At 42.2% G+C, this 19039-nt stretch overlaps 1 protein-coding gene across 1 annotated transcript in view; it reads right to left on the bottom strand.

The window, feature by feature from the left end:
• GLT1D1 (glycosyltransferase 1 domain containing 1) overlaps positions 1 to 19039 on the bottom strand; it is a 94437-nt gene that overhangs the window by 58576 nt on the left and 16822 nt on the right. Inside the window, exons 3-4 of the mRNA XM_061169358.1 lie at positions 15803 to 15908; positions 8143 to 8194 (exon numbers count right to left, since the gene is read on the bottom strand). Coding sequence (XP_061025341.1) covers positions 8143 to 8194; positions 15803 to 15908 — 158 coding nt within the window. The remainder of the gene's footprint in view (positions 1 to 8142; positions 8195 to 15802; positions 15909 to 19039) is intronic.

Genomic DNA, 19039 nt, shown 5'->3' with positions numbered 1-19039 from the left:
TCCTGCAACTGAACCAGACAAGGAAAGATTTTTCAAGAAAAGGAAAAAATCCACAAATGAGATGGGGAGGAAGTCTGAGAACTGAATTGGGATCCAGTTTTATGGGATCTGACTTGAAACAGGCTATAAATAAAGATGAAACTAAAACAACCCTGGGCAAAATCAAAGGATGAATGTGTAACACGTAATCTAGCCCAGCAACTCAAGAAATAGGAATGCCAGCAAGAAAATTCCCAGGAAGATTAAAAAATAAAATACAGTTAAATCGGGCTTCCCTGGTGGCGCAGTGGTTGAGAGTCTGCCTGCCAATGCAGGGGACACGGGTTCGAGCCCTGGTCTGGGAACATCCCACATGTCGTGGAGCAACTAGGCCCGTGAGCCACAACTACTGAGCCTGCGCGTCTGGAGCCTGTGCTCCGCAACAAGAGAGGCCGCGATAGCGAGAGGCCCGCGCACCGCGATGAAGAGTGGCCCCCGCTCGCCACAACTAGAGAAAGCCCTCGCACAGAAACGAAGACCCAACACAGCCATAAATAAATAAATAAATAAATAAAAATACACTTAAATCTATGGAGTAAATAACATGGAATCATTGCTGATTTTTTTCAAAAGCTTCCCCTACTGTTCTCTGCCTTTGCAATCTGATGAATTAGAGCAATGCTTCTGATCATTCCAAAAGTTTGTGCCCCAGGTCATGGGAAAGTTTAACTCAGAATCTATGCTCTGAAATTGATGAGTTCTCCGTCCTTTGAGTTCCTTTAAAACTTTTCAATTCCCAGGGTACATGGGGGAAAAAAATGCAAAGAACACTTGCAGTTCTATCAAGAAATCTCTGAGGGAAGCCAATCTTAATAGAAGTTATTAAAAATGATTAGCTTTCTAGGATATGACCAATCCCTGGAGTTTCCCTGACAGGCTATTTGTGGGGAGGGCCAGCATACAAACTAGGGTTTCCAAAGATGAAACAGAGGGGTGAATGTTTTTAAGTTCACATTACAATAGAAACTATAATAAAAGATGTGGTCTGTGTAGCTCCTGCGCTGTCAACCTAATTTTTGGAGATGATCAAATACAAAGCGATGGGCCATGCGGGAAGAAGAAGAAGTAACAAGTAATTCAAAGGACAACATAATTCAGCAATTAGGCGAGAGGCAGCTCATTCAGATTAGAAAAGAACTAACACCTACATCAGCCTTTTGAGCTCCCCTGTGCCATGAACAGGCATGTGACAGCCAATGAGATCTGTCTTGCTTTCTGTATTTCAATTTCCAAAAGAATTGTGATGAGTGTATGTACACAATGAAAGTAAAATTACTCTTTAGGTATTGCCTAACTGCTTCCAGAAAGTTATTTTTCTTTAAAGAGTGCCAAGGCCGGGTAGATAAATTAGGCCCCAGAAGGCAGGGACTCAAAGTTTCCAAATTAAAAAAAAAAAAAAAAAGAAAATCACTGAAAAGTAACAATACCAGGAAGCTTAGCTCAGCACTAACCTCAACAAAGTGTATCCATGTGCCATGTTGGTTATCACTGTGCTTTTTCTGAATTCGGTAACTGTGTCAAACAGTATTTACTCACGCTCAGGATTTTTTTAAATAGTTCATAAATAAATATTTGAATTTACAGAAAGTCCTCTTAGCTGAGTACTTATTAGAAAAAGCATGTGAACAGTGCAGTTAAACTTTACACAGACCTGTGGGGCTTTGAACCCAGTGGAGACAAATTAAACCACAATCATTGTTTCTGCAGAGAGAAAAGCCTTCAATTAAGATATGTGTATACCTAATTTGCTTTTAATTATACTGGTGAAATAGTTACATTTTCTGGTAAAAGTCTGGTGAATTTAGAGAAAGTATTCTAAATATGGACTAGAATTAGAAGTGCCCAAATTTGCATTCTGAGTGTCTACTACACACTGTAGCAAGAAATCAAAACTCTATTTAGACTAGTTCTAAATTTGCACAATGCATATATCACAGTTAGACATGTGCGGTGAATCAAATTCCTAGAAACACCAAATCAAGGTTATAATATCACAAACCAACAGAGCAGCACCATCCCAAAACACGCCCGGTGTTGAACTTGGATGATAAGTACTAACTACACAGCAGGCAGATGTCAGTGAAAAGCCCCCTGGGACAGTGCCCCTTACAGAGTAGGCACGACGTCAAATTAAGGCTGATCTAAACAACACTAAACAAAAAATAACAACGGGCCCAAACAAAGGCACTTCAAATTAAAAGAGATAAAATAAAGCTCTCTTTATCGAAATCCAAGCAAACTAATTTGTGTAAAGTCAGCCAGAGACAGAAGGATGATCATCAACACAGCCTCCAAAATAATGTTTCTTTTTTTTTCCCCTCATTGCCTTTTTTTAAAAAAATTGAAGTATAGCTGATTTGCAGCGTTGTGTTACTTTCAGGTGTACAGCAAAGTGATTCAGTTATACATACAGACGTATCTATTTTTTTCCCCAGATTATTTTCCCTTTTAGGTTATTACAAAACATTGAGATAGTTCCCTGTGCTATACAGTAGGTCCCAAAATAATGTTTCCAAAGGAGCATCCTAGCTTTCTCAGAGGGCTGAAATTAACCCACAGCTTGCAAAATATGTTGAACTCCTTCGCTCCTTCGTGTTAATATGTCTCCTTCCTGTTAACATGTCTCCCACGACCAGATCGGAGCATATGTTTTGGAAATCTTGAAACAGGATGCTCCCCACGTGCATGTCTGTGGTATGTTGCACTGTCCGATACTGCAGCCCTGGGCACGTGAGGCTACTGAGTCCTTGAAGCGGAGCTGGTCTGGATGGAAATGTGCCTCCGAAAAGTAAAATGCACACTCAATTTCAAAGACTGAGTACCAAAAAAATGTGAAATAGCACCTTAGTCATTTTTATATTGCTCATGTGTTGAAATAATAAGATTTTGGATACAGTAGGTGTGCAGCTAGGAACTTGGCCTTGGCCAAGAGGTGGTCTGGCTTTTGCCCTGGGCTTCTAGGAAATAATCTATGTGATTCCTAAGGGACATGTATTTCTCTAGGGTGAGGCCAGCCACAGCTAACAGTCTTAGGTAGGGGCTGGCCATGCCGGAAAGACCACCCATGTGATGGAAATTGGGCACTTTGGGCCAAGTGGTATCAATCTGCCTGAAGACTGGACTCAACCATGTGCGCAATCAATCAATCAAGTCTATGCAATGAAGCCTCAGGATAAACTTTGGACACCAAACTCAGTGAGCTTCCCGGATTGGCAAAACTCCGTGCATATGTCTCAGATCAGTAACTGGAGGTTAAGATGATCACAGATCAACAGCCAGAGGGTGAAATGTCTTGACTGCACCAGGGAGAGGGCGATGGAGGACCAGCCCCTTGCGTCTCTTCCTTTGGCTGATTTTAGTCTGTATCCTTTCCCAGTAATAAACCATAGCAGCGAGTGTAACTCTTAGTGAGTTCTGAGTCCTTCAAGCCATTTCTCAAACTTGAGGGTGGTTATGGGGACCCCCTGAACTTGCCGTTGGTGTCAAAAGTGAGGGCAGTCTTGGGGAGAGTACCCTTACCCTTATCCTTTGCAGGCTGGCTAACTCCAGGAGGTGGATTAAGTAAAACGGATTATTAAAACTGATTTTTCTTGTTTCCACTTACTTTTAAAAATGTGACTCGCAGAAAACTGTAAATTACATCCATGGCTCACCTTTGTAGGTTGCATTTTTGTATTTCTATTAACAGTATTGGTATCAAGAGTGAGCATGTGTTTTTATAAAAATGAAGTTTGAGAAAATAACAAGTTTTAGGCCAGATTTTATGCTCAAAACTATATTTATCTATACAGACTCTACAAGAAATCACAAAAGCAGTAAGAAGCAAAGACCATAAATCTTTCTAATCTGGGATAATTGGAATTTGAATCTGGTTTGATAATAATTACATAGGGTTAACTAAGTTGGTACCTGAGCCAAGCCTGCTCACCAAAATAAAGAAGAAAGAATTAAAAACAAAAGCTGGCAGTTCAATAATGCAGCACGAAACTTAACTACTCAAAAACTGCATCACTGTTCCAAACACGTAACTACAAGTAGTCTCTCCACAAAAATCCATCTCAAAGCATTACATAGGTATGGCTGAACAATGAACCTTTATATTATTTCTACACAGTTTCCATTTGCAAAAACTAATCAAATAAAGGTATTGAGCTGAACTTTATTGAAAAATCATCCACCAAAAAAAAAGTACTAAAGCTGTATTAAAAAACAGGTTCACATTCGAATTTAATAACTAACCTCCACCACTTTAAACAATAAAAACAAATTCATCCTTTCTTTTATGAGCTTTTTTGATGCTGCCTGTGACATCATCATCCAAGACAAAACAATTTTTGCTGACTTCTCCATTTCTTTCTTCAAATGCCTTGTTATTATATTTGGAAAAGCATCTGTCTGAAAACAAAGACTGCTAACCTAGGATTAGGGTAGATTTGGTGTGGCTGACCTCCTGGGTGACAGGCAAATGGTCAACTTAATCTTGACATGTAAGATGATCCTTCCAGGAGTTCCCTGGCAGTCAGTGGTTAGGACTCGGCGCTCTCACTGCTGAGGGCCCGGGTTCAATCCCTGGTCGGGGAACTGAAATCCCACGTGCCGCGTGGCGCAGCCAAAAAAAAAAAAAAAGATCTTTCAACAGGACACTGCTAGATATTCTCACCACTGCTAGCAAGCCTGCCCAAAACGTAACTGGTCTATGCATTTAACGCAGTTTTCTCATCATTACATCGAAACGTTAATCCCAGACTTCCCTGGTGGCGCAGTGGTTAAGAATCCGCTTGCCAATGCAGGGGACATGGGTTTGATCCCTGGCCCGGGAAGATCCCACATGCCGCGGAGCAACTAAGCCCGTGCGCCACAACTACTGAGCCCGCATGCCATAACTACTGAAGCCCGTGTGCCTAGAGCCCGTGCTCTGCAACAAGAGAAGCCACTGCAATGAGAAGCCCGCGCACCGCAACGAAGAGTAGCCCCTGCTCACGGCAACTAGAGAAAGCCCGCGCGCAGCAGCAAAGACCCAATGCAGCCAAAAATCAATCAATCAACCAATCAATCAATAAATAGGTGTTACAATCTCGAGGGATAAGCACTAAGTGCAGCGGATTATTAAAATGGACCTAATAAACCGCCCCCTCCCTGCATCCCTGCTTTTTAAGGCCACCTTGAAGATCGTCCCATAATGAGGTAGACGCTATAGCTCCATGCTTGACTTGCTCTGGCCCACAGGACAGTAGCAAACAATACACAGGCAGAAGCCTGCAGCCTGCTCATGCACTGGTGCCTGCTCTCTCCTGCCGCTGAGCCTAATAAAGGGTGACAGACCACATGGAGAGAGACAGCAACTATCCCAGCCATCCCAGCCGAGGCCCCAGCACGTAAGCAAAGCCACGCTGGACCACCCAGCCTCGCTGAGCTGACCCCGGCCAGAAATGCCCAGACAACACAAAGAATAAATGATAAATGGCTGTCTTAAGGCACTATGTTTGATGTGATTTGTTATGTAGCAAAAATAACTGATACAGCAGTGAACACATCTGTATCAGTTTTGGCGGGCCATAGGTTTTACGGACAAAGGTGACATTTAAAACTGAGAAGTTAGGGGAAGGGGGAGAGATCATGGAGGATAAACTTGCTTCAGCAGGGAAAAGCTTTCTTTTATGTCTGGCTTAACAGAGGGCCGTTGGAGTCTCATATTTGCTGCTCTATTCAATCTGTGTCCATATGTTGCTTTGGCTGAAGTGTATAAAGAAAATCCTGCTTCTTGCTGATAGGTAGTTGGAAAGGGGAGGAGTATTTTAATATGGGCCTTTAAGGGGCCTTTTCAGATCATTATAGGTATTATTCTTGGACATGACACCAAAACTCAACAAACGGTAGCTTCTTAAAGGTTAGTGGCAATATGGAACCTGAAATTATATCATACCCTGATATATTCGAATCCATAGGTCTATCTTGCACTTTGATGGATCTGTTACCTATGCATGATTCTGTGATGCCGCGTATTAGTCATTTGAAAAATATTGGTTCACTGAGTGATGCAGATCTCGCAAATGTTGAACCATTTCATTATACAGCATCCAAAAAAAAAAAATTTCACATTTGTTAACACAACCACTGATCTCATCAGCGAAGGAAGTAAGGGGAAGCTGTCCACCTCCTGGTGGCTTACCAGCTTCTAATTTTTGCTTGAAAATTTAAATGATATCGTTGGCAATAGGTACTGCCCGTTGTTTTTCTTGAAGTGACTCACTCAGTTGAGTCATTTTTAAGAAAATGACTGCCAAATGCCCAAGTCTGAGTAACCATAGTTTGGCTACCACTCCTTCAGATAAAAAATTGTGTTAAGACATGGCTGGTTCAGTCTGCAACCCCAACGTTGCACCAGGGCCTTTGCTCAAGGTAACCCCCATCCGTCATTCAGAGGCAGCAGAAAGAGCTGATACATACTTCCTGTTTCGTCACACAGAACATTAAAAAAAACACATGTATTCGGAGGTTAAAATTTGATAAAAATTTATCACTTTTATGCTTCATCGAGGACATTCTTAAGTGAAAAACTGGCTCTTTTTTTTTTTTTAACTATAAGTGGGTGGTGGTGAATAATCCTTCGGTGCAGATGGGTACCCCTGCTTTTAGGACGATGAAGGCGTCAGCCGTTTCCCTCGGCACTGCTCTTCACATGGGGAAAAAGGCTTTTGCCTTTCATCGTGCCTTTAATAATGTCTGAGCATTATGACAAAAATAGGTTTGACTCTGTGCAGATCCTGAAAGAGTCCCAGGGACCCCCCTTTGAGAACCACTGGTACATCACTGCCGTAAGGCAGATGGACAGTCAAACTGATACAAACACGAAACTCGGAGCCAGGAAGCTTGCCGTTTTTCATTCATTACATTGCACTGAAAAATGCACCCTCGATTCTCTGCCTGGGGAGTTTGAGGTGAAAAATAAGAATATGCACACTCTGGTTGCAGGGGATCTTCACGTTCACGTGCACACAGTACTCTGGGCTTTGGCAGAGGTCGACCAGTCCCACAAAAGACTACATTTGCCCTTGTCCTATTGCAGCCGTTTCCGAGCGTTAGATTTTACAAAGTGAAAGCCTATAGATAAAGAATGTGCATAGCCTGTAAAATGCCACCAACAGGAATAATGCCTCCAGATGACAAGGGCCTAAGTGCTGTGCACAACGGTTTGCTGGTAAAGCACAAGGACCAGCAACGCACTGGTCAACGCACTGCAGGGGTCACCATCTGAGAAAACAGCATCGTGCCTACAATCCACCGGAGGAAGGCAACCTTGCAGCTGGCTTCTTCTTTAGTTTTGCACACACCTGCCCCGCCCGTCCTCTACAGAACTCACAACGGAGGATTCAGATTCCCGCCAGCTCATTTCACCCCACCCCGCCAAGTCATAGTGAATTTTAAAAGTCAATAAGTGCATTAACTTGTAGAGGTACAAAGCCCTCTACTCATTAAAGCCCTTCAAATAAACAGTCCAGCCTAGGAAACTCCAGCTGCCACCTAAGGGATTGCTACTCCCAACGTGTACAAGGATGCTGCAATATTTACAGTGTAGTCCGTAAATCATCCCATCTGAGCACATAAAATGAAAACAGACAAAGTATGAAAAGATCTGGCGGGGACTTCCCTGGTGGCGCAGTGGTTAAGACCCTGCGTTCCCAATGCAGGGGGCCCGGGTTCGATCCCTGGTCAGGGAACTAGATCCCACATGCATGCCGCAACTAAGAGTTCGCATGCCACAACTAAGGAGCCTGCCTGCCGCAACTGAGATCCAGTGCAACCAAATAAATAAATAGTTTTAAAAAAGAGAGAGAGACTTGCAAAAACAAACAAAAAAACAAAAAAGAAAAGAGCTGGCTATTGGGCTATTTTTGCAATTCAAGAAGAACAACAAAAAAAATCAGTGAAGGTCTCAGAGTATCTACCCAAATAAAAAAAATCAGCATATGGGAAACACAACACACTGCCAGCATGGGCGGAGCCGATGGGAACCATGTCAGCTCTAATAAAACTGCTTTTCTGTTCTCCGATCCTGCAACTTCACCAGCATAACCCAAATCAAAACGCGAAATGAACACGTACCCACTGCCTTTGTGCCGTTTCCTTCATTGACTCCGTGAAAGCGACAGCGAATCTAGGAAAGTGAGCAAAAATAATGAAAATGATTAGGGCAGAATCTAATTAACATAACTGTGAAACAGCTCTTTGGAACAAATTGTGAGAGACAGGTAAGTAGCTGAATTTACAGTGCGATCAATCTTTATTAGTCGTGGTCGTTGGCTGTTAGATTTCATCTCCACTCACATCCAAAAAAAAAAGTTCTGTCTGCAGAAAATGAACAAATGAAGCTCAAAACTTCCTATGTTTCTTGTTCCTTCATGGAAGGTGAGAGAAGCAGAGATAAAGACAGAAAACAAGAGGGACTTCCTTGGTGATGCAGTGGTTAAGAATCCACCTGCTAATGCAGGGGACACGGGTGCCAGCCCTGGTCTAGGAAGATCCCACATGCCGCGAAGCAAAGAAGCCCGTGCGCCACAACTATTGAGCCCACGAGCCACAACTACTGAGCCCACGTGCCACAACTACCGAAGCCCATGTGCCTAGAGCCCACTCTCTGCAAGGAGAGAAGCCTCCACGACGAGAAACCCACGCGCTGCAACGAAGACCCAACGCAGCCAAAAATAAAATAAATAAAATAAATAAATTTATTAAAAAAAAAAAAAAAAGACAGAAAACAAGATGCACTAGAGAGGCAAGGAATTTAGATAAAATTCAGGGGCAGGTGATCTGGTCCACTGGCTTCGCCAAAGGAAAACTAGGCAAAAGTGTTCAGGATTTACTGAATGTTCATGGGTTAGGAAAGTTAATGTCCCCATTCATCGAGAAATGGCGGTTTCCAGAAGCAGGACTGGGTACACGTGGAATGAACCAGGAACATCTTATGGGGCCAGAAAGTAAGAAAGTGCTCAAAACATGGCAAGGGCTTGTCGAAAGGATGCAGGAGCCAACAAAATATCTCCAATGGCCATGGCTGGGGTGATTTGGGCACCAAAATAAGTAATAGGAGTGATGGGGAACCCATAGAGTCAAACAAAATAAATAGCCATGGGTCCGTGTTGATGTAACTAAATAATTGAATAAGTAAATGGGGTCAAACAGACAACTCTTCCTTATAGTAGAATTCCAATTAACAAATGTATGAGTGGTAGAAATAGAAAGTCATCAGTGTGCAAACAGCGCAGTAAAACTTGTTGCAACCAAGAACCATTAATAGGGAATTCCCTGGCGGTTGAGTGGTTAGGACTCAGTGCTTTCACAGCCGTGACCCGGTTTCTATCCCCGGTCGGGGAACTAAGGTCCCGCAAGCGGCACCTGGCGTGGCCAAAAAAAAAGAAAGAAAAAACCAGAACCCTTAATAGATGATTCCTCCCCACTGGCATGACCTGGAAAGGGGAGCTCACGTCCCCCTGCCTGTGTCTTCTCCAAGTCTTCCTTCTTCCCCCTCCCCACTCTCCCAAAACCAGCCACCAATCGCAGACACAGCCCATCGCATGCCTCTTACTTAAGGGAGAAATACGGAATCCTTCCCTTTGGGTAGAATAAACGTGAGCAAGCAGGACCAGACCACATCAGACCTTGCATCTGAGCCCAGTAGGGATCGGACTGCTGGCATCACTTATGAGATGTTCTCCACGTCCCCCGAACATTGGCAAGAAACACAAATAAACCGTATTCTGAGGGCATCAACTTTACTCCAAGAAATGAGGATAAAAAGGAGAGAAAAGCAACTAAATAGCAACTGCAAGGAGAGTGCAGAAACCTTCCTTTGTGGAAAACTGCAAAAATGAGAAACTTAAGAATCAAACAAAGAACAAACTATGCATGTAAATTGCCTGTCACAGTTCCTGGTCCCTAATTCATTTAACATCTGACAAACATCTGCTATTATTATTTTCTACTAGTACTAACACCACTACTGGGACTTGTGCAAAACATTAGGGCACCCCACGTGGCCAGTGAACAAATTATCTGACAGCCTAAAACTTTCAGAAAAAAAAAAAAAAAGACCCCAAAAGCAAGAAGAGCCATCGAACAAAGAATAAGGTCAATAACACAAAAGACCAAGCAATTTACCCCATAACAGCGTTTATGAATAAATGCACAAGTGCAATTCTCAAGGTGGGTTTTGTGGAATGTGAAAGCCACTCATTTGGCAAGCGTGATGCTCTACTTTTCGGTGAGAATGTCAGCTCCACATGAGCTGGAACGCCGCTCTGTTCATGGCTGCCTCCCCAGCCCCTGGAGTGTCTGGCACCCAGGAGACGGGCAAAAATACCTGCTGCCTGCATACGTGTATAAGTAAGAGAAGCAACAGTTCTGCCTTAAATTCCAACAGGAAGCAGGTGAGGGGGAGGGATGGGTGGAGACGGGGAGGAAAGAGCAGGAAAATGTCCCAGGTGAGCGGAGCGGACTCTGTGTGCATGGTAGCCCGGCGGCTGACTGTGACCGTCCCCCACCCATGTGACCGTCCCCACCATCACGTCCTGCTCATTTCGGGACCCGAGATGAGGCATCAGCAGGAGCTACAGCGTCGGTTTAAGACGGCAGGGAAGGATGAGAGTCTTCGGAATGTTCTCCTCAAAGGTGCATGTGAAAATGTTTTCGGAGTCAGAGGGGTGAACTGGAGCTAACTTGAAAGACACGCCACTTATTCCAGGGCCACAGATAACACAGTCTTTCTTGTGGCTCCTCATATAGAAACAGTGGGCCTGGCTTTACACCCACCTAATAGATAACCTTTTAAGAGAGTTTCTAGCCCAAAGATCCTTGGAAGATAAAGATATTTAAAATAACACATTTCTACCATTTGCAATAGCCAAGACATGGAAACAACCTAAGTGTCCATCGCCAGATGAATGGATAAAGAAGATGTGGTACATATATACAATGCAATACTACTCAGCCGTAACAAAGAATGAAATAATGCCATTTGCAGCAACATGGATGGACCTAGACATGATCATACTAAGTGAAGTAAGTCAGACAGAGGAAGACAAATACCATACGATATCATTTATATGTGGAATCTAAAATAGGACACAAATGAACTTATCTACGAAACAGAAACAGACTCACGGACGAAGAGAAAAGACTGGTGGTTGCTAAGGGGGAGGGGGGTTGGGGGAGGGATGCAGTGGGAGTTTGGGGCCAGCAGGTGTAAACTATTATATACAGAATGGATAAACAACAAGGTCCTACTATATAGCACAGGGAACTGTACTCAATATCTTGTGATAAACCATAATGGAAAAGAATATTTTTAAAAAAGTGTATATATATGTAAAGCTAAATCACTTTGCTGTAGAGCAGAAAGTAACACAATACTGTAAATCTACTATACTTCAATAAAAAATAAAATACTATTTAAGGTAACATAAAAAATAAAATAAAATAACGCATTTTTTAGGAAAAATATAAAAGTACTACTTTTGCACTTGTGCTTGAACACTGCCATTTCAAAACGTACTTACTTTGACATAGAATTCTGTTTGTCAAAAACATCTTTAGTAACACTGTAGCTCAAAAACCATATGAAATTACCAATACTCAACCAGTTGTGACCTACAAAACAGTAATTTCACGTGCCATTGATTCCGTAATCGTGAGGGTATTTGTGAGGCAATTCATTTCATACAAACTCTCTTTTGCTCATTTGCTTGGCAATGTTAAGTTTTTCTAATATGCACCTGGATAAGCCTTCAGTAAACAATTTCCACAAATTTCAAATACTCCTTATTTAATTTTGGTGTTTATAACTACCAAATACTTATTATAATATTCATAAGCCAACAAGTGGATGCTAAAATAAGTTCGCATACTATACCATACAGGAAAAGTTTTCAATACTAAAAAAGTTGAAAAATATACCTTATAGGGAAAATATAACTATTTAAATGAAACACTTGTTATAAAGCTAGACAAGTTCAATGCTTTGTTCTACAGAAAAGTATGCTGTATTGTGTCAGACAAGAAATCTGTGATTCATGCAACTTCCCTGCCCACTAACTCCAATCAATATCCCCAAATAAAAATCAATGTGTGTTTTAATAACAACACACTGAATAATGCTAATGATAATATCATAAGATGAATTCATTCCATATTGTTTCTCCCAAGCAGAATGATTTTCCTTCTATGAGACAGTGCATTACAAACTGCAGGAATCTAAAGGCAATAAATTTTTAGAGTGTAAGAACAATAAGAAGAAAACCTATAATGATAGATCACCTTTCAAGGTAAGCCAACACTGCTTTAATACCTTCATTTATTGTAAAACACACACACATACACGGAGTGCACTCTCTATTTTAAAAAGGTTGCATTTCCACATTTATGTCCAGGAAGTCTTCAGGAAGAAGCAGGGTCCTGAAATGCAATGCCATCTATTTGTAACCCTAGTTTTAAGGGGCAAGATTGACACCTATCTTTCCCCACAAAAAAATTAGGCTGCGAAATAGAACCTGGGGTTCTGTCCTTGGTGTGGATCAGAAATGGGACAGTTACACACCCTTGAAGAAGTCTGGATTCCCACAGCTTCTCAGCCATTCAAGGGTTACAGACGAGCCACAGAAAATTCATGGTTAGTATAGCTTTGTTATACAGCAGAAACTAACACACCATTGTAAAGCAATTATACTCTAATAAGGATGTTAAATAATAATAATAATAATTTTTAAAAAAAGAAAGAAAAAAGAAAATTCATGGTTGGCCACTTACCGGGGACATGGAAGCAACCTACATGTCAATCAACAGACGAATGGATAAGGAAAATGTGGCATACACATACACTAGAATACTTTTCAGCCTTAAAAAAGGAGGACATCCTGACATCTGCAACAACATGGATGAACCTGGGACACATTTATGCTCAGGGAAACAAGCCAGATGCGGAAGGACAAATACTGTATGATTCCACCGACACGTGGAATCTAAAGTAGTCAAACTCATGGAAGCATGGGAGGGGTTGGGAGAGGGGGAAACAGAGGGAGGGGAAAACAGGGAGGTATTAGTCAAAGGTCACAAAGTTTCAGTTGTACAAGATGAATATGCCCTAGAGCTCTCCTGTATAGCAGAGAGCCTACAGGTAATAATACTGTATGTAAACAATTTGCTAAGAGGGTAGATTTTCTGTTACGTGTTCTTATCATAAAAATTAAAATAAAATAATAAAAATAAAGAAGGTGGGAGTAAACTTTTGGAGGTGATGGACATGGTTATAGCATAAATTGTGATGATGGTTTCACGGGTGTATACTGATCTCAAAACTCATCAAGTTGTGTGCGCTGATTACGTACAGCTTTTTGCATGGCAATCATTCCTCAGTAAAGTGGTTAAAAAAATTAATAAAGCAGTGTGTCCACATTTTAAAAATTCATCACCTGGTTTTTTGTGTTTTTTTTCCACAATGATTCAAAAATTTACTAGAGTTGAAAGGATGCTTCAACAGTACCGGTTGGGTTTTCGGTAAGCTTTGAATTCAGGGTGATTCGATGGCAGGTGAGACTGAATCACCAGCAGCCAGTGGGTGCACGGGGGGTAGAGACCACTTCCACCCACGCCAACCCTTCCGTGGAATCACCCCAGAAAGCCTGCCAAGAAGAGTGCTTTGCTTTGCTTTGGGTACACATGTATGTTTCTTCTTTCGATTTCATTAGCTCTTTTTTTCACAATTTTTATATGAACAGAGAGGATTTGAATGTTACTATGATGTCAGTTATTTTGACCGTGATTGTTATAAAGAGAAAATGGGGTGTTTTTGTTTCCCCACCAAGCCTCCCAGTTCGCTCCAGAATGCTGTACAGATATTATCATCTTCTAAGAATGCCTCGACACGAAAAAGGTTGGGAAGTACAGCTCTGGGTTCTCAGCCAGGGGCGATAACTACCCCCATCCCAGGGGCTAGCAATGTGGGCAGGTGTGTTTAACTGCTGTAGTACCCGGCAGGTGCTGTGGACACGCAGGGTCCAGAGTCAGGGACACGCGGGGCAGCCCCACAATGAATAACTATCCTGCCCAAAATACCCACACTGACCCCACTGAGAAACCCTCTCGCTGGTCGCTCTCACAAACGGTTTATATATAGCCCAGAAATCCGTATAGGTTAAGAGTCACGTCAAAGAGATTCCACTTGACACAACTAGAAACATGAAAATTACCACAGAAAAAATCTTGTTGGTGAAGGCAAATATACAGTAAAGGTGGTAAATCAGCCGTGTATAAAGCTAGTAGAAAGGCTAAAAGACAAAGAGTAGGGGGCTTCCCTGGTGGCGCAGTGGTTGAGAATCTGCCTGCTAATGCAGGGGACACGGGTTCGAGCCCTGGTCTGGGAAGATCCCACATGCTGTGGAGCAGCTGGGCCCGTGAGCCACAACTACTGAGCCTGCGCGTCTGGAGCCTGTGCTCCGCAACAAGAGAGGCCGCGATAGTGAGAGGCCCGCGCACTGCGATGAAGAGTGGTCCCCGCTTGCCACAACTAGAGAAAGCCCTCGCACAGAAACGAAGACCCAACACAGCCATAAATAAATAAAATAAATAAATAAATAAAATTTAAAAAAAAGACAAAGAGTAGGAAAATCACCTGTATACCACAATCTACATAGTTAAGGGAGACGCAAAACTAAAAGATGTAAAATACGACGTAAAAAACAGTAAATGTTGGGGGGAGCAGGGTGGGGAAATAAAAAGGCAGCATTGTTAAAATGTGCTTGAACTTAAAGACCAGCAAGCTAAAATAATCACATAGATGGATAGACAGTAAATACAGTACATAACTATGTATCATCTTTGTATGGTGACAGATGGAAACTAGACTTATCGTGGGGATCATCTTCAAATGTAGACACATACTGAATCACTATATTGTGTAACAGGAACTAACATAGGGTTGTAGATCAATTATACTTCAAAACCAACCAATCAAACAAACAAACTCAGAGAAAAAGAGATCGAATTCGTGGTGACCAGAGGCGGGGAGGGGGGAAGGGGCAATTCGATGGAGGCAACCAAAGGTACAAACTTCCAGGTATAAGATAAATAAGTCCTAGGGATGTCACGTACAACATGATACATATAATTAACCCTGCCATATGTTACACGTGAAAGTTAAGCAAGTAAATCCTAAGAGTTCTCACCACAAGGAAAAAAGGGTTTTTTTTTCTATTTATTTAAATTTGTATCCATACGAGATGCTGAATGTGCAGTAAACTTACTGTGATCATCGTTTCAAGTATGCAAGTCAAATCATTATGTTGTACAGCTTAAACTTAAACAGTGCTGCATGTCAATCGTATCTCAAGAAAACTGGAAAAAATATTCTGCTTGGGCAAACCTGATGCAAAGTCAACCCCAATTTGTGTGCTAATAAAGCTTGAGTTTATCCATCTCATCTCTTAGCAAGAATTCTGTTTCTTCCACCACTCAGAACATTCTAAGAACATTCTACAGTCCAATATTAACTGTAGTCAAAGAACTATTCAAGTGCAATAACTTGTTTACAATGACTATTTGTGGCAAAATAAACAGGCACCAAATGAAAGGAAAGATGAACAAAAAGAAAGAAATTGATTCTACATGGTAAGATATAAACCTCCCAAACTACTGGTTTCCTCTGTCTTTTTGTGTCAGTGAATTTCATCCAAAAGGGTTAGATGCTTAACTCCTGTGAAATTCTCTTAAGTATTACCTGGCTTCTTCTAGGACTTTTCCCATCACTTTGTTTTTTTCTCCATGCTTAACGTCTTCATTTAAATCAGTTCCACCAAAGATGATTCCAAAAGGAATTCCATGACCTGCAAAATAGGATAATTAACAAAGCAGTTTACCTTTGGAAACACCCCTCGTTAACCATCCCAAAGCAACGATATCAAAAACTGAAGTTCCCAGAACGTAGGGAGCATATTTGGTTGTTTGTTGAATTTTACCCAGCTCTTCTGAATAGAACAGGTGTCACTGTTATGAACATGACATGGGGTTAATAACATGAGACAAGACAACTTTAAATCAATTTGCTTTCAGTTTTAACACATGAAAAATGTTGTTAGCCTCCATCTATCAAAGCCAAGCGTATCGTTTGGAAATGGGTTAATCTGGAGCTACTGGTGTTTATGACAGAAAAAGAGGGCTTCAAATTTAGACCTGCTGTTCATAGTAACAGTCACCGTGCTGGCAAGGAACCAAGAGGGAGAGGAAAGAGACACAGACTGTATCTTCAGGCACACACAGTACAACAGCAACGATAAAATGTGGAGGGCACAAATATATGGGAACCAAAAATACTGGAGATGCTGCACGTGTCAAGTGGAAAAGGACTCCCCCGGGAGCGTATTTACTCTGAATGAAGGGCCCTGGGCTGATGGAAGGCACATTCCCTGGCTTGGTCATTTCACAAGGCACCAAGCGTGCACAGATCAAGTTAAACTGTGCTCATCAAACAGAGCTCCCCAGAAGGACTTCCAGAGGTCAATAAAAATTTCAAAAGAGCAAAGGCAAACCACTAAACAGACCAGATCTAACTTGAGTTCATACTGGGGTTTCTCAAACAAGCCATCTCTACTGAGATTCAATATGTAAGTGGAAAAGGTACAGATCTTTCCTTGTATTTGCCTTAGAAGTGTTTTGTCACGCAAATGAGCAGATTCTATCTTTTTTCTTTCTGGTGAAGTGCCTCTCACTTCACTGCGAAGAATTCAGCCTTTAGCTACTAAGCACACCAATAACACATAAGAGGTACAGAAAGGTTGTAAGTAAAAAACTCAAATGAAAACTTTAAAAAAATTTTTTTTAAGTAAAAAAAAACAAGTGCATTTGGATTAACACAATATGTGTGTAGGAAAACAATAAACATACATTTCTCTGCACAAAGAACACCTGTGAAAGGATAAACAGAAAAAACCTAGCTGCTGTTGCCTCTATAGAAGGGACCCTGGCGGTCCAGTGGTTAGGGCTCAATGCTTTCACTGAGGGCCCAGGTTCGAGCCCTGGCTGGGGAACTAAGATTCCACAAGCTGCATGGCGTAGCCAAAAGAAAAAAGGAACCTGGAAGACGACAGATCTGGAACAGGAGAGAAACTTACTTCTTTTCTCTCTATAACATTTTATACTGTTTGCATTTCTTACTATGGACTGGTGTGACCTTTTCCAAAAATACAAAAGAGCCAGGCAGACACGGAAAGGCGAGTGTGGTAGAGATGATTCCTCTTCTGCCATGGGCTTAGACTTTGGGGGATGCCGAGATAGGGTGAATGATTTTAGCACGTGGGACAGACTTGAATCTTTGGGGACCAGAGAAAGGTCTGTGGTAGGTAGAATAATGGCCTCCAAAGATGTCCACCTGTAATTCCTGGAATCTATGAATATGTTACACAGCAAAGGGAAATTAAGGTTTTGACTAATCTCTTCCTCTGTTTCTTGTTGAGAACATGCTTTAGGCTTGAACCTAAAGGAACAGGCAGCATCAGGTGTCTGATTAAGAAGCCAGGTTCAGGAAACCATGAGATTTTTTTCTCAGCCACTACTGGGACTGACCGATTTTCAGCATAAGCACTGATTTGGAAAGATCACTAAGTTATGCACTTAAATATACAAAGTAAGGCCTGTATATGAAGAGAGGGTCAAACTTCCTATGGTGTGGGAAGCAAGAGAGAGAGATGGAAGATTAAATAAGGTTTGATACAGTGCAGGGAAACAGAAGTCACCTTTAGCAATGAAACGTCTGAAAATTTCAGAAGCCGACACATTTTGCTGAGTGAAGTGCTATCCCCGTATGATGATTACTGTAGGTAATTTGGGGCCTCAAGTGACATACTATCTCCTGAAAAGCTGCCACTGCCATGCCATTTAATTCATATTTGGAAAAAGCCACTCATGGCTCAACAACAAAATTATCTGTCCTGCCTCTACTCGGTGGCCGCTGGGCTCTCAGTGAAGTCAAATTGGCCTTGGGAGGGTTAAGAAGAAATATCCAAAAATTGTAGCTAAAGCCAAGAGGATGACTGCATGCACATCCTTTCGAGGTCCAAGGAAGCAGTGTTTTTTTTGTTTTTGTTTTTATTTTTATTTATTTATTTTTGGCTGCATTGGGTCTTCGTTGCTGCACGCGGGCTTTCTCTAGCTGTGGCGAGCGGGGGCTACTCTTCGTCGTGGTGTGCGGGCTTCTCACTGCGGTGGCTTCTCTTGTTGCGGAGCATGGGCTCTAGGTGCGCGGGCTTCAGTAGTTGTGGCTCGCGGGCTCTAGAGTGCAGGCTCAGTAGTTGTGGCGCATGGGTTTAGTTGCTCTGCAGCATGTGGGATCTTCCCGGACCAGGGCTCGAACCTGTGTCCCCTGCATTGGCAGGAGGATTCTTAACCACTGCACCAACAGGGAAGCCTGGAAGCAGTGTTCAAAGGTCCCCGTGGATTCATTTTCTAAGAGAAGGTACTGTTGTTTGACCTCAGTATTTACTATTAATTAAGAGCTCATGCTCTGTGAAGTTGCATCCAATACTTTGCAGGCAGAGATGCAAATCATTTTGCTGCAGTTGTAATGGTTTATGTTAGAAGTCAATTTGTCTGGGCTAAGGGAGGCCCAGAGAGCTGGTAAAACATGATTTCTGGATGTGTCTGGGAGGATGTTTCTGGAAGAGATTAGCATTTGAATCTGTAGTCTGAGGAAGGAAGATATCCCTCAACAATGCAGGTGGGCCTCACCCAATCCATTGAGGGCTTGAATAGAACTAAAAGGGGGAGGAAGGGTGAATTCACGCTCTCTGCTTAAACTGGGACATCCATCTTCTCCTGCCCTCAGACATCACCACTCCTGGTTCCTGGGCTTCTAGACTCAGACTGGGACTTACACCATCAGCCCCCCAATTCTCAGGCTTTCAGACTTGGGTTGAATGAAACCACCGGTTTTCCTGGGTGTCCAGCTTGCAGATGGCAGACT

The sequence above is a fragment of the Eubalaena glacialis genome, chromosome 15 (genome assembly GCF_028564815.1).
Source record: "Eubalaena glacialis isolate mEubGla1 chromosome 15, mEubGla1.1.hap2.+ XY, whole genome shotgun sequence".
NCBI classification, from domain to species: Eukaryota; Metazoa; Chordata; class Mammalia; order Artiodactyla; family Balaenidae; genus Eubalaena; species Eubalaena glacialis.
This window is presented reverse-complemented; position numbering and strand designations above follow the sequence as displayed.